Raw genomic sequence first — 13,971 nt, forward strand, 5'->3', positions numbered from 1 at the left:
TGGACCTTGTCTGCTGTGTACATAGGAACACTTCTCAACTCTTGAGCTTAGTTTAATTAATTTTGAAGTTATAGGTGTGTTGATATGTTGTTGTAGGCATGGTGAAAATGGACAGAGGGCATTGATAAATCCAACTTTGAGAGAAAACTGTAATAGGTCTGAAGTGATTAGATGCATTCACATTGGACTACTATATGTTGAAGAAAATATTTCTAACAGACCCATGGTCTCTTGTTTTCATGCTTAGTAGATGGTCTACCACTCTTCCATTGCCTTCATCACCAGCGTTTGTAATGGATAGCCTGATTGAGTCAGATGAACCTGCGGCTGGAAATGGTTCAAGGGTAACACAATCAAGTCAACCCTGAAGTAAGTCAGCTACAAAGTTGAAAAATGAAGTGCCAATTACTGAGTTATCTGGTCAATAGTGTTGTTGAAGGAAGAACATTAACACAAGCTGTCTGGTTTACTTGGATGTTTTGATTCACAAGACTTTGAACTACTAGTTTGCCAAGGTGAAGCAAATTGAAATTAAGTTCAGTTCATTGTGGGACTAGGAACTACTTATTCTTATTTCATTTCTAGCCCTCTTTTTGTTTTGGAAAAAAGCCCAAAGCTCTTTTTGTGTTATTTTAGGTAGTGGTCAAGGAATTAGGCACCGATTCATCTGTTATTCAAGCCTTTTCTGTGCTTCTTGATATACCCTACAAAAATTGCAGCTTTTTCTTGGTAACAATGGTTGGCCAAGTTGTCCAGACAAATTGGATTCCTTAGGATCACACTGGGGTAGTTGGCTAACCAATAGACCCACCTTACCATGAGGCACATGTTATGTTACAAGGCAAGGCTCCACAACAAAGACACAAGAGGTAAGAATTTTATCCACCCAAAAACAAATCATGTGGAGGCTGGGGCACTAACATGTAGAGAAATTTATTGAAGCTTTCCATAGCAAAACAAAAATGAACGTGCAGAAGAATCCTCAAGCAACACAACCATATAATTACATTTCCTTGGCTTGATTGTTGAGGCTTGACAAATTACATTCTATTTAATCAAGTGAGTTGGTCTAAAAAAAATCTCAAGCAAATTATGTCTCGGAAGGCAATTTTGATAATAACCCCCCAATGTAAGGCACTCCAGTTGCAGGTAACCAAACATCCCCCAACAGAAAACTTGAGACAGTGAAATTGGAAGCATCTGTAGAGTTGATCGCATGGAAACCAGGCCATTGAACTCTATTTGTTGTCACAGACCCAGGTCCAGTATTGTTAAACTCAGAATAATCTATTGTACTTAGCACTGTAGTGTTACCCCAATCTATCCAACCGGTGGGATGTACCAAGCTATCAATGAATGATTGCATGATAACAGTTCTGGAATATGGCCTCCATGGTCTTCCCAAGTATGTTTTAGTAGTTTGATTGGTAGAAGACAACTGCACGGTTGATCTGATCTTACATCCCTGTAGGATAGTTCCAGTGTTCTGGTTTGGATCTGTTCTTCCTTGGGCAGTAACAGTATTATATTGCTGTGCTAGTGGTAGCCTTGCATATATATCACAGTTTTGGAAAACCGCAGCTGCATTTCCAAATATGAAATCTACAGTCCCATAGATATCACATTTCTTGTAAAATTGCCTGAGAGAATGTGCATATAGGGTGTCTTGGTAAGCTTCAAAGCTGCAACTGTAGAAAGTAGATAAGTCTGCTCCATTTCGAACTGCCACTGCTTGATTCTTTATTGCTCCTGCAGTGTTGAGGAATGTCATATTGATCCCCACAAATCCTTGCCCAAGAACAACTGCAAAAAAAAAATGGCACTGTCACTCTCACTTCGAGCATAGGTGAGAACTAAGATCTTTCCTGATATAACTTAAGATATAAGACTTCTAATTACTTACCGAAAGTTGCAGAATTGAATGTAGTCCATCCATCTGCATTGCTTCGGTTACCTGTGATCACTGTCTTCCTTATGCCATCACCTATCATCATAATGTTCAATTTGGTTTTGTCGACGGTTACATACTCGGAATAGACCCCAGAGACTACATAAATCATGAAATAGCCGTCGGTGATGTTAGTGTTGTTGGGTGCTGCAGCAAGGGCAGCATTGATGGTAGTAAAATTTCCAGTCCCACTTTGGCTCACAACCACCATGTCTCTCACCACTGGACTGTTCTTGCTTGCCTGGGCGAGTTTTCTTCCACTTAATGACTCGTATAACCGGCGGTGGTGCGTCGACATTCTCAGAGCCAATTGACCATGTCGATCAATTTTGGTGCCTGAGAACATAAGCTGTCTACCTTGATGTGTTTTTTTCTTTTTGTGAACCCAACCTTTGGTGAAGAGTGCCAGAGAAACGCTATACAGCTTTGTTGTATTGGAAAGAGGAGTGTAGAGACCATTCTTGACACTCCAAGCTGATGCTGTAGCTTGAAGTCCATCTAAGCAAGTTTGCTGGTTAGTTAGTATAGCACTGAGCAAGGTCTGCACATCTTGGGCTTGCAAGGTAGGAAGGATTGTTGTGGAATTGACAGTTACAGAGGTATTCAACAAGAAATCGATGTTCAGCTCTGCCAGAAGCCTACAATCCTCAAGGGCTCGAACAGCCATTATTGACAAGCTCTTTTGGCCCAAATACCTGTTCACTAAACGCAAGAACTTCCTTGCTGAGGACAGAGACTTGCTGACAGAAAATCGACTGTAGTCATATACATTGGATGAATCATTGGATGGGATAACTGATCTACAGTAGTAAGGGTAAGGAGTTGATTGGCAGATTGAATCTCGAGATGCAGAGATTGATGATGATGGTACATCAGCTAGAGATGTAGCGAAGAAGAGGACTAGAAGAAGGGCAAGAAGAGGGACAGAACAGAGTCTACAAGCCATGATTTCAGAGGGGTTTATCAACTTTGAGGAGCTGCGATCAGTGGTAACGAGTTTTGGACAATTTATAGAATTCAGAATTTGCATTGATGTGTAGAATGTCAACTAAAGACGACTGCTCAAAAACGCGTTATTTACATGTGGTTGCAGTAAACAAGGTGGTGCATCAATAATGGAGAAGGCAAGCTGTTTGTTTACCATCTTCTGTGAATTTTCTTGGTACCGTAGAGTTCCTATGTGTTATAAGATGAAAGAAGAATAGGAAATGAAATTGAAAGAGTCAAATAGAAACTTGTAATAGTGGTTCATGTTTGTACATCTCTGCTACTACTAAACTAAACTAGCTTGGGTTCTTCGCCAAAAGTAGTTCTTCTCACCCACCCAGATGCTGGTTTAATTTAAAATGAGAAACTCTGCTGTAAACCATAGTGGATTTCACGCGTATGCTCATGATTGTGATTGGTATAAAGCTTCCAAAGCCAATCTCTTTGAAGATGCAGGTAACAAAATGATTATTCTAATTGTTCTAGAGAATATTAAACTGAGTAAACCAATTGTTTTTTGTCGGTGAAGGTTGACATGGATAGAGTCAAGATCTAAAAGAAGAATACTTAAGCTGGCAGTAACTGAGGATTTGTCTAACTAATTGAGACAAAACTCGGATTCCCAAATCAAATACACAAAGATACCAGAAATCACACGTGAATGTGAGGCTAAGATCAAAATTAATAAAGTATTTTATATGGGTGATTTCACTTTGAAACTGGAACAGAGTCAATTAACTTATGAGGAGGTTAATTCGCAGCTCCTCACCAGCTCCAAGTCATGAGTAATGGTGTGTCTGATATTTATATCTAATGCATCCATCACTGCTCAGTCCAACAACCCGTGACTATCACCAGCCTGCTTCAAGCCCATTAATTAAGTTATATATCTATGTCAAACCTCTTGGATCTTGAGAGCAGGGAATGGGGATTTATTACTGAATTTAAGAAATGAAAATTTCTCTTGTGGTAATTAAGAAGAGCTCTGCTTGTAATGGTGACTCATGCATCTTTGATCCGCAGATATCTCTGGCAGTTTTAAATGTTGTGGTTGAATGTCAGGAAGAGCTTACTGGGTTTACATTTGCTGTTGTTCCACTACATGAATTCATCACCCAGTGACCATTGAACGGAAGAGTGTACTGGTCTACCACTCTGCCATGGACAGGTTCTCTGGCTGCTTTTGGACACTATAAGCTTATTAAACCTGAAAGCTCAATGGGATTTATCTCTGATTAATAAAGTGTCTGAGCTTTTGCAGTAGGTTGGCACTTTATATATGTATAGTCTTTGTCGTGTATCTTGCTTGATGATTTGATGTGCATTTTTCTGCTCAATAATTCTTGTTTCTTTTCTTTTTCTTTCCCCTCCTACACGGATTTGTATTGACTTGCTGCCAACTTCTAACAGTAAGTTTGAATGGGCCAGCTGGCACATGCAACTTGCTTGGGTTTGAAGATGGATGATTGAAATTTAGGTTCTTCAAATGAGTGATTCTGATGCCGAAACGACAGAGAAACCAAATCAAACAGAAGAATGGATAAAAAAAATGGAATCTGTCTCTCAAATTTTTTTCCAGAAACAATAATATTCAACTGTCCTCTAAAAGACACACAAAACATGATTCACATCGTTTGTAATTCCTTTCCTTACAATTCCCTGTAATTCCATCATAGGATTGTGCCGTGTGGCATTTAAGTAATCCAACGGTCACCCAACAAACTAGAGTTTAAATAAAATTTAAATTTAGTTTGAATTGGGTAACCGTTGGATTACTTAAATGCCACATGGCACAATCCTATGATGGAATTACAGGGAATTGTATGGAAAGGAATTACAGACGATGTGAATCCCACAAAACATGATTTTATAGAACCAAGAAACCCTCAAACGAAAAAATACAAAATTACGAAATACCACTGAAAACAGTAAAATGCCCTTCAAACGATCCAGAAACATTAAAAAACAAGATACATCACTGCAAAACGATGTGTCCTTCGCACGAGTTTGTTTCGGGTTAACGTGACCAATTTCAGCCAATTTCAAATCCAGGACCCTGATATGCCCTATGTGTCACTCCATATGCATAAGATTCTTGGATTCACATCGTCTGTAATTCCTTTCCCTACAATTCCTGGTAATTCTCTCATAGGATTGTGTCATGTGGCATTTAAGTAATCCAATGGTTATCCAATTTAAACTAAATTTGTATTTTATTTAAACTCACCCATAAATTTGAATTTTATTTCAACTCTAGTTTGTTGGATAACCTTTGGATTACTTAAATGCCACATGGCACAATCCTATGAGAGAATTACAGGGAATTGCAGGGAAAGGAATTATAGACGATGTGAATACAAGATTCTTTGGTATTTGGAGTCATGAATTCAATTTTTAAAAATTGCTTGGTTATTTTTGTTGAATGATTCTGGTTGGCATTGGATCAAGAAAAAATGTTACATCATAATTTTTGCCTGAAAATAGAATTATTTGAATTTCATAATTTGAGTTTAATTCATAAATTCCTCCAAATTGACCCTTGAATTAAAAAACTATCGACTCACGTATAATTATTCATATGATCTACGTAACCAAGCAATTAATTTTAATAATTTACAATCATATAGTTCTGATTCGATAGATTTGAGATTGAAATCAATGCAAGCATCAATGCAATTAAGTAATCAATTACACTAAAAATTGGTTTGTCTATAAGAAGTTAATTAGGCACTTAACAACTAATATTTAATGGTGATGCTGCAGTGCACTAGGTTGGGACCATCCATTGGAAGAGAAAAAGCACATGTTAGTTATAAGAGCCCAATAGCTTAATTGACTCCCTAAGTAGGAGATGGGTGTCCAAAGCATGTAGGACACACTTGCCCACCTCCATTTCTTTTTTCTTTTTCTTTTTTTATCGACCGACCGAGGTTTTCATATATAAAAAAAAAAAAAAAAAAAAGAGGGGGCCCCCCCCCTGAGAAAGAAAGGAGGGAGGGGGGGGGAGGGAAAAAGAGGGGGGAAAGGAGGAGAGGGAAAGAAGGGAAAGGGGGGGGGGGGGAAAGGGGGGGGGGGGGAAGAAAAGACAAAAAAGATAAAAAAAAAAGAAAGAAAAGGGAAAAGGGAAGGAAAGGAAGAGGGGGGGGGAGGGGGGGAAGAAGGGGAAGAAAGGGGAGGAGAGGGGGGGGGGGGGGGGGGGGGGGGGGGGGGGAGGGGGGGGGGGGGGGGGGGGAAAAAGGGAAAAGGGGGGGGAGGGGGGGAAGGGGAAAGGAGGGGGAGGGAAAAAGGGGAAGAGGAAGGGGGGGGGGGGGGGGGGGGGGGGGGGGGGGGAGGGGGGGGGGGGGGGGGGGGGAGGGGGGGGGGGGGGGGGGGGGGGGGGGGGGGGGGGGGGGGGGGGGGGAGGGAGGGGGGAGGGGAGGGGAAGGGGAGGGGAGGAGGGGAAGAGGAAGAAGGAGAAGGGAAAAGAAGGAGAAAGGAGGGGGGGGGGGCAAGAGGGAAGGGGAGGGGGGGGAGAGAAGGGGGAGAAAGGAGGGGAGGAGGAAAGAAAGGAGGGGGAGGAAGGGGAGGGAGAAGAGGGGGGGGGGGGGGGGGGAGAGGGGGGAAGGAAGAGGGGGGGGGGAGAAAGGGAAGGAGGAAGGAGGAAAAGAGAAGGGAGGGGGAACAAAGGGGAGAGGGAGAAGGGGGGGGGGAGGAAGAGAGGGAGGGGGGGGGGAGGAGGGGGGGGGGGAAAGGAAAAAAAAGGAGAGAGAAGGACAAGGGGAAAGGAGGGGAAGGGGGGGGGGGGAAGCAGAAGGGGGGGGAGGGGGACAGAGGAGGGGAGGAAAGGGAAACCGGGAGGGGAGGGGGGGGGAAGGGGGAGAGGGGGGGGGAGAGGAGAGGGGGAGAGAGGAGGAGGGGGACAAAAGGGAAAAAGACAAAAGCAACAGGGGGAACAAAAGGAGGGGGAAGGGGGGGGAGGAAAGCCAAGAGGGGAAGGGAAAGAGGGGAAAGAAAAAGAAAAAAAAAGGAGGAAGAGGGAGGGAGGGAGGGGGGGGGAAGGGGAAAGGAGGGAGGAAAAGGGGAGGAAAGGGAAAGGGAAGGGGAAGGAAAGACAAAAGGGGGGGGGGGGGGGAGGGGGACGAGACACCGGGAGGAGGGGGAGGAAAGGAACAAAGAGGGAGGAAAGGGGGGAAGAAAGGAACAAAGGAGAGGGAGGAGCCCCACCGGAGGGACGGGGGAGCGGAGGACAACGGAGGAGGCGACCAGAACAGCCAAGGCGGGGGAAGGGGGAGAAGGCCCGAAGAGGGTCGGGCACAGGAGCAGGCCCCGAGAGGAGGAGAGGCACCGGCACGGAGGAGCGAGAAAACCCGAGACACACCCGCCGCCGGGAGAGAGAGGGGGGGGGGGGGGGGGGGGGGGGGGGGGGGGGGGGTGGGGGGGGAGGAAGAGACGAACAGCCACACGAGAAAGCCCCACCCAACACAGAGCAACACCACCAAGACAGGGGTAGTACGCGGGTCGCAAACGAAGAGGCGAGCCACCACGGGAGGGCCAGACAGAACCGGGAGCCGACCAAGGGCCAGAGCGGAGAGCAGGCCCACACCGAGGCCACGAAAGGGCCCCCCCCGAGGACAGAAGGAAAGAACCCCAACCACAGGGAGCAGGGCCCCCCACAGGAGAGAGCCCCCCACAACGAGCACACCAACAAGGGCACGAGCAGCAAGGCCAACCCCCAAAGAGCCAAAGAACCCAAAACCGAAGAACAACAACAAACGAGAGAGGGAAGAGGAAGGCACAAGAGAAAGCAGAAGACCACAGAACACAGAAGAAAGGGAGACAGAACAACAAGAAGAGACAAAAGAGAGGAGCGGCAAGAAACAGAAAGAACAAAGTAAGAGACAAAAAACACACCAAGGAACCCAAAACAACACAAAAGCAAAAGACCAAAAAAAAAAGAAGAAACAAAAGAAAAAAAAGAAAAAAAAAAACGAAACATAGCCATCAAAATCAAAAGAAATATAAAATGTCACACCGAATTATAAAAAAAAAAAAACCAAAACCAAATAACTTTCCATATGGATAGAAGAATCATATTCATTGAAGTTACAAAGTCAAAGAAGAAGGAAAAATCAAAAATTTATAACAACAATTTTTTTTCACTGTTACTATCATTTAATAATTTTATCTGACACCAAACTATTTCATTCAAATTATTCGATAAAATTCACAAACATTTCATTCTGACCAATAAGAATTTTGTACTTATTTATTTTAAATAGACATAATAGAGAATGAGAATTGATACCAAAAAGAGCCATAGACGTAGGCGTGCAAAACACCTGAAGCCATGAAATAAAATTAGGCCAAACCATCGCATACGGAATCAGATACTTGCCCACCACCATGCCACCTCCAACTTTGCCCACCTCCATTCCGCTGGTGGTTAGATCAGATTTTATTCACTGGACACGTTTTTATGAAGGGTCTTCTTGAGTTAGTCAAATCCACTTGGGAAGACAATGGCTTAGTGCAAGACAGCTACTCTGACAGACGGTTTTTTTTTAATTTTTCATTTATTTATTTTTGGATAGAAACTACTCTGATAGACGGATAGATTACTTAATTAATGGTCCCAAACCCAATTCACATTTTAGGTATGCCATGATCGGTGTACTGTTATAGGCTTATAGGATAGCTCTCCTTTTTCCGGTAAGAGTTGCGTAGGCTTCCAGTACCTAAAAAGTTGTAACCTATTTAAATTAAAACAGAGCATCAAAGCGTACCAGTCTGACGTTATCCTACAAGCTAGGTCTCCCAATAAATAAATAAATAAATAGAGAAGTAGGGTTGTTTTACTCTTTCTCTAATCTCTACCAAAGAAACTAGGCTTAGGTTTCTATTTCAATTTGAATAGGTGCATTCTAACTATTCAAAAGTTCTGTTGATGATCTATATGTTAAATATATCTAGATGAATCATTGCTGGAGTGTAGAATTCTTAAAACCAGTAATGTCTATTGTAAGAGTACAAGAGGTTAGAATTGCCAAAAAGGGGACATGTTCTCAGGTTTCGAATTAGATCAATTACTTTTTGCGTGTTGTACCAAACGTTAGTAATGTTGACGTGTGATTTTCGAGCTTGATCTATTCCGGTGCAAAATCCAACAATGGAAGCGCCAATAATATCTTCATTCCTTAAGCCTCATGTGTTGATACAGTTGATTTGACCTTCCCAAGACAAGCTCACACTCCATCCTGGAGTTTAATTGTGAGTTATGAGCACTGCATACAATAAAATGGGAGATTGAAACAAGTTAGTGTAATGCATATATCGGCAAAAAACAAGCTGGTCTTTGCATATGGTTCATTGTATTGTTTTGGATTCTTTCAAAATCCATAATCCCTTTGGAAGTGAGTTTCAAGTTATTATCGGGAGATATTGTACAATACTTCTGTGGGGGATTTTTTGATTGCCTTCTTGTCATACATAGTAACAGGTTATTATAAACACAGGTTATTATAAACACATATATCAACCACCGCTTAGAATTTTAAATAGGTCCGCCTAATCTAGTTGATAATAATTGACTGCAATCTACTTCTATAGGTCAAAGTCTTAGGATAGTGGAGAAATTCTTTTCTGAGTGTATCTTCAATGATTTCGAATAAATGCAAAGAGGCCGCTAGATTGGCTGTGCTCCTCTATGCGCTATAAAGAGTTTCATACCCCCCCCAGTGGTCGCAAATTAAAGGGTTTGCCTTGTTACATTTTCAGTATAAGTTTGCTATGCTTCGACCATTTGTTTTTCGAGGAGAAATTTTGCATGGTTTGATGATAAAGAGAGGTTTGGGCCAATATCATCTAATTGATAGATCAATTTAATTTGAAGTAATATTATCTTATTTTTATTATTTATTAAATAATATGATTTTGACGTTTTTGAATTACGTGGTTTTTAGAGTGTTGCATGTTGCAAGCCTAAATTACTCTTGAAAGATCTCTATTGAATGATTTTTCATCAAATAGTGAGCCATCTTTATTTTACTCATGGATATAACATGTATAAATCATGTTAAATAACGTACATGCTTATTTAAATTTATTTTGTTTTCTAGGTTTGTTTGAATATAAAGTTAAAAAAACACCCCTAACAAGAATTTTCGCAAACCCTAATCCTTTCCAAAGGAATATTGACACTCAATGTATCAAAATTTTCATTTTTTTAATTTGAGGTTTATCCAATCCAACTTACATGTACCTTCACAACATGCTGATGTGTCAATTTTTTTTGGGAAGTGAAGTTCACTTAGGTTACTACATCCAGGAGGATAGGTTTTACATATAATTTAAATATAATATGGAGCTTTGTACAGTGCTTCAAGAGGATTCAAAGTCTTGACCTCATATTATAAGATGTGGACTTTTGCCAATTGAGCAATTCCTCGAGGTTCACGTTCAGATTTTCACTATATAGTTTTATTTATATTAATCAGCAGCATCGGATTTTGACAAGCTTCAGTGTAAAAGTTGCTCTGTTGATCAAGTGATTATAGGCATAGTTAAAATATGGGAACAATCACTATCCAAAAGAAGATTTTAAATCCTGAGTTCAGGCATGGGCTTGGATCCAATAGTGCACTTCAAGGAAATGGCAGAAATTTGACCTTCAATTATTTATTCTTTAAGAGAAACTCATCAAGACAGCATTTCTGGTGGTTTTGCTTTGTAAACTACAAATAAGACCGTGATTCTCTTTTTACAGACCACCATTGTTAGGAACGCCTGTTGCAGGCAACCAGTTATCTCCAAGAATAAAGTTGGAAACACTGAAGTTGGCTGCTTCTGTAGCATTGATTACATGATATCCAAGCCATCTAACTCTATTTTTAGTAGATGAACCAGGCCCTGTGTTGTTAAACTCCGCGTAATATAATGTGCTTAATGTAGAATTATCACCCCAACCTGTCCATCCAGCAGGATTTATCAAGCTACCGAGGAAGGATTGCATAAATATTGCCCTTGAGTATTGCCTCCATGGTCTTCCCAAGAATGTCTTGATGCTACCAGTTTTATTGCTAGAAGCAAGTTCTGAAGCTGCTTTGATGTTACATTCTTGAAAACAAGTTCCAGTGTTTTGGTTTATGTCTGATCTCCCCTGTGCAGTGATGGTAATAGCTTGTCCATGAATGGGCAGACGCCCATAGATATTACACTTCTGGAAAACCACAGCTGCATTACCAAATATAAAATCTACTGTCCCATATATTTCACATTCCCTGTAGAATTGCATTAGAGAATGGGTGTACAAGGTGTCTTGGTACCCTTCAAAGCTACAATTATAGAAAGTTGATAAATCAGCAGCATTTCGAACTGCTACAGCCTGACCCTTGATTGCTCCTGCTGTGTTGCGGAAAGTTATATTAATTGCAACAAACCCTTGTCCAGCCACAGCTGCAATTTCATTAGATAACATCAGAGATCATGATCATAACCATTAAGTACGGTAAAAATTAATGATCGAAGCGAGACTAACCGAAGGTCGCAGAATTGAATGTAGTCCACCCATCAGTGACACTTCGGTTGCCTGTGATCACAGTCTGATTGATACCATCTCCTATCATCATAATATTCAACTTGTTCTTATCGATCGATATGTACTCTGCATAAACTCCAGCAACAACATGGATTACGAAGTAACCACTGTTGATACTAGTATTGTTTGGAGCTGCAGCCACAGCATCATTGATGGTAGAGAAATTTCCTTCTCCATCCTGTCTCACCACCACTATGTCCCTCAGTATGATAGTCTGCTGTAGTTTCCTTCCACCATTGTAGATATAGATTGCTTGATCAATGGAATTGCTCCACATTCTAAGTGGTAAGTGATGAGGTTGAGGAGTGAAGAGAAGTTTTCTCCCTTTTGTTGCTTTATTTTTCTCATGGACCCAACCATGAGTAAACAGAGCCAAAGAAACACTGTACATCATGGTCCCATTGGAAAGAATGGGGTAAAGATCACTCTTGACACTCCAAATCAATGGAGTAGCTTTAAGGCCATCTAAGCAAGTTTGCTGGTTAGTTAATATTGCACTAAGCAAGGACTGGACATGGTCGGTTTGGAAGCTTGGGAGAGTGTTCGACGAATAGACAGTTTTGAAAGAGTTTAAGAGGAAATCCAGATTAAGCTCTGCTAGGAGCTCGCAATCCTCGAGAGCTTGAATTGCTGTTTTCGACATGAATGATCTATTTCTAAGATGTTGGTCGACCAAGTGCAATAACTGTCTTGTTGTGGACACAGATCCGAGTATAGAAAACTGATAATAGTTCAAGATGTTGGAAGACTTATTAGTTGGGAACATGGATGTACACAAACCTGGGTAAGTGGTGGATTTGCAGACTATTTCTGGTGGAATAGACTCTGAATGTGGAGCATTTGCCAGAGACGAGGAGAAGCGCAAGCCAAGGAGAATGAGGATTAGTGAGGGAAAGAGAAAGGAGAAATGTCTTGTGGCCATGGGTAAGTGAAACAAGGCTTCCCTTTCTGGAATTTGAAAGAGTACTTATAGCAGTTTGGTTGAAATCATACCTAGAAGAGGTGGTGTGGATTGCAGATTTGGATATGCAACCCACTGTAAGCTCCACTATGGATAGGTGAGCATTTATATATATATATGCAGAGTTCCAATTGATGGGTTTTTGCACCAACCCAGAAAATTTTTTTTAATAACAATAATAATTGATGGGTTCCCAGTTCTTGAAATTATTCTTTTGTACTGATGCAGCTAATCTCGGAAAGGGAGCCATGAAAGAGAAGTGGGTTGAAAATTGTTACTAGCATTTTTCAAGTAGTGGTCCACTATAGCCTTTTGGTTGTTACACAATCAACACAAATTTGAGAATTATACAAGGAGACTGAGCGCTCTGCCATGGCAGATCCAGAAAGAACTCTTACCTAACATATACTGTATAGCATAAATGACATAATTGCAGGTATTCTTTTAGCCTAAATGGGTATTAAACTTTTATCTGAGATTAAATGGCAGTGTTTGATAACTGAAAAACAGACTGGCTGTGTTAATTCACTCCACTATATATGGTTTCTCATAACAATACAAACAGCATGGGACGCCTTCTTCCTTCCTGCTTTCCTGTCAACAAAGTTATAAGTGGGCAGAGAGTCCCAAAGTCAAATTTCTTACTCAAGAGCAAGCACTATTTCCTCGAGATTAGATGATGAAGAGAGGTGAAGCCCACTATCCAGTGATGTTATATAAACGACACCCACTATACCACTCTGCCTCTTTTTGCTTTATTCAGAAAGCATTGATATAGGATATGGATAGAAAGCACTATTGGTGAATGCGCCTCTAGATGGAACAGTGGCCGGTCAATGGTGTTAGGGATATATGTATATGGTAGATACTAGAAGTCTCTACTATGTTACCAGCTGTACATGTTGCTTTAGGTATTTGTATCCCTACATATGTATGTTGTAGCTTTCTATTGAATACAACATATCAGATTCTCGTATTTACAAGGCATCAGGCCTTCTCACTCTTCCGAGTTCTTGAAGACTCCTGTTTTCTCTTCATCATTTGCAAGCAAGAAGCTTAGGGGTGGTTCTGCAAGTGAAGGCGTCAAAGAGGCCAGAAGCAGGCTTATGGTGTCGTCCTCCATAGGGGTGGGAGAAGTTAAATACAGGTGGATGTTGAATCAGTAACCTCAGTAATGCTGCCTCTGGCGGTGGTGCTTTTACAGATCAAAAGTAAAAAATAATAGGCTTGCTTTTTTTTGCTGGAATAAATGTGGGGTGAGAAAAAAAAGGTGGAAAAATTCTTAAAAAAAGTGTAGATTTCTTACTTTTCCTTTAAATCCCAAAATTATAGATTGTTTGGTTGCGGGTGGAAAAGTGAGAGACAAGCTTTCTTGAATCAAGAAAACTTGTCTAGTGTTGTAGCAACTCAACTTTCTCATTCCAAACTATTTTAAAACCCCACAAATTTGGTAGAATTTGGTAAAAAAATTTGGAAAAAGTAAAAAGTGGGTCCCACCACTAT

At 41.2% G+C, this 13,971-nt stretch overlaps 2 protein-coding genes across 2 annotated transcripts; both read right to left on the reverse strand.

Moving 5' to 3' along the window:
- Nucleotides 1-600: 600 nt before the first annotated feature.
- LOC149027980 (putative pectinesterase/pectinesterase inhibitor 20) lies at nucleotides 601-3,273 on the reverse strand. The gene is made up of 2 exons (XM_089167440.1): nucleotides 1,904-3,273; nucleotides 601-1,803 (listed from the first exon to the last, which is right to left on the reverse strand). The coding sequence occupies exons 1-2, from the start codon at nucleotides 2,976-2,978 to the stop codon at nucleotides 1,091-1,093; spliced, it is 1,788 nt and encodes a 595-aa protein (XP_089023566.1). The 5' UTR covers nucleotides 2,979-3,273; the 3' UTR covers nucleotides 601-1,090.
- Nucleotides 3,274-10,627: 7,354 nt separating this feature from the next.
- LOC149027981 (pectinesterase-like) lies at nucleotides 10,628-12,430 on the reverse strand. The gene is made up of 2 exons (XM_089147598.1): nucleotides 11,448-12,430; nucleotides 10,628-11,365 (listed from the first exon to the last, which is right to left on the reverse strand). The coding sequence occupies exons 1-2, from the start codon at nucleotides 12,427-12,429 to the stop codon at nucleotides 10,671-10,673; spliced, it is 1,677 nt and encodes a 558-aa protein (XP_089003724.1). The 5' UTR covers nucleotide 12,430; the 3' UTR covers nucleotides 10,628-10,670.
- Nucleotides 12,431-13,971: the final 1,541 nt, after the last annotated feature.

This window comes from Hakea prostrata, chromosome 1 (assembly GCF_041222555.1).
Source record: "Hakea prostrata isolate BN-2017 chromosome 1, UWA_Hpros_2, whole genome shotgun sequence".
Classification (NCBI taxonomy): Eukaryota; Viridiplantae; Streptophyta; class Magnoliopsida; order Proteales; family Proteaceae; genus Hakea; species Hakea prostrata.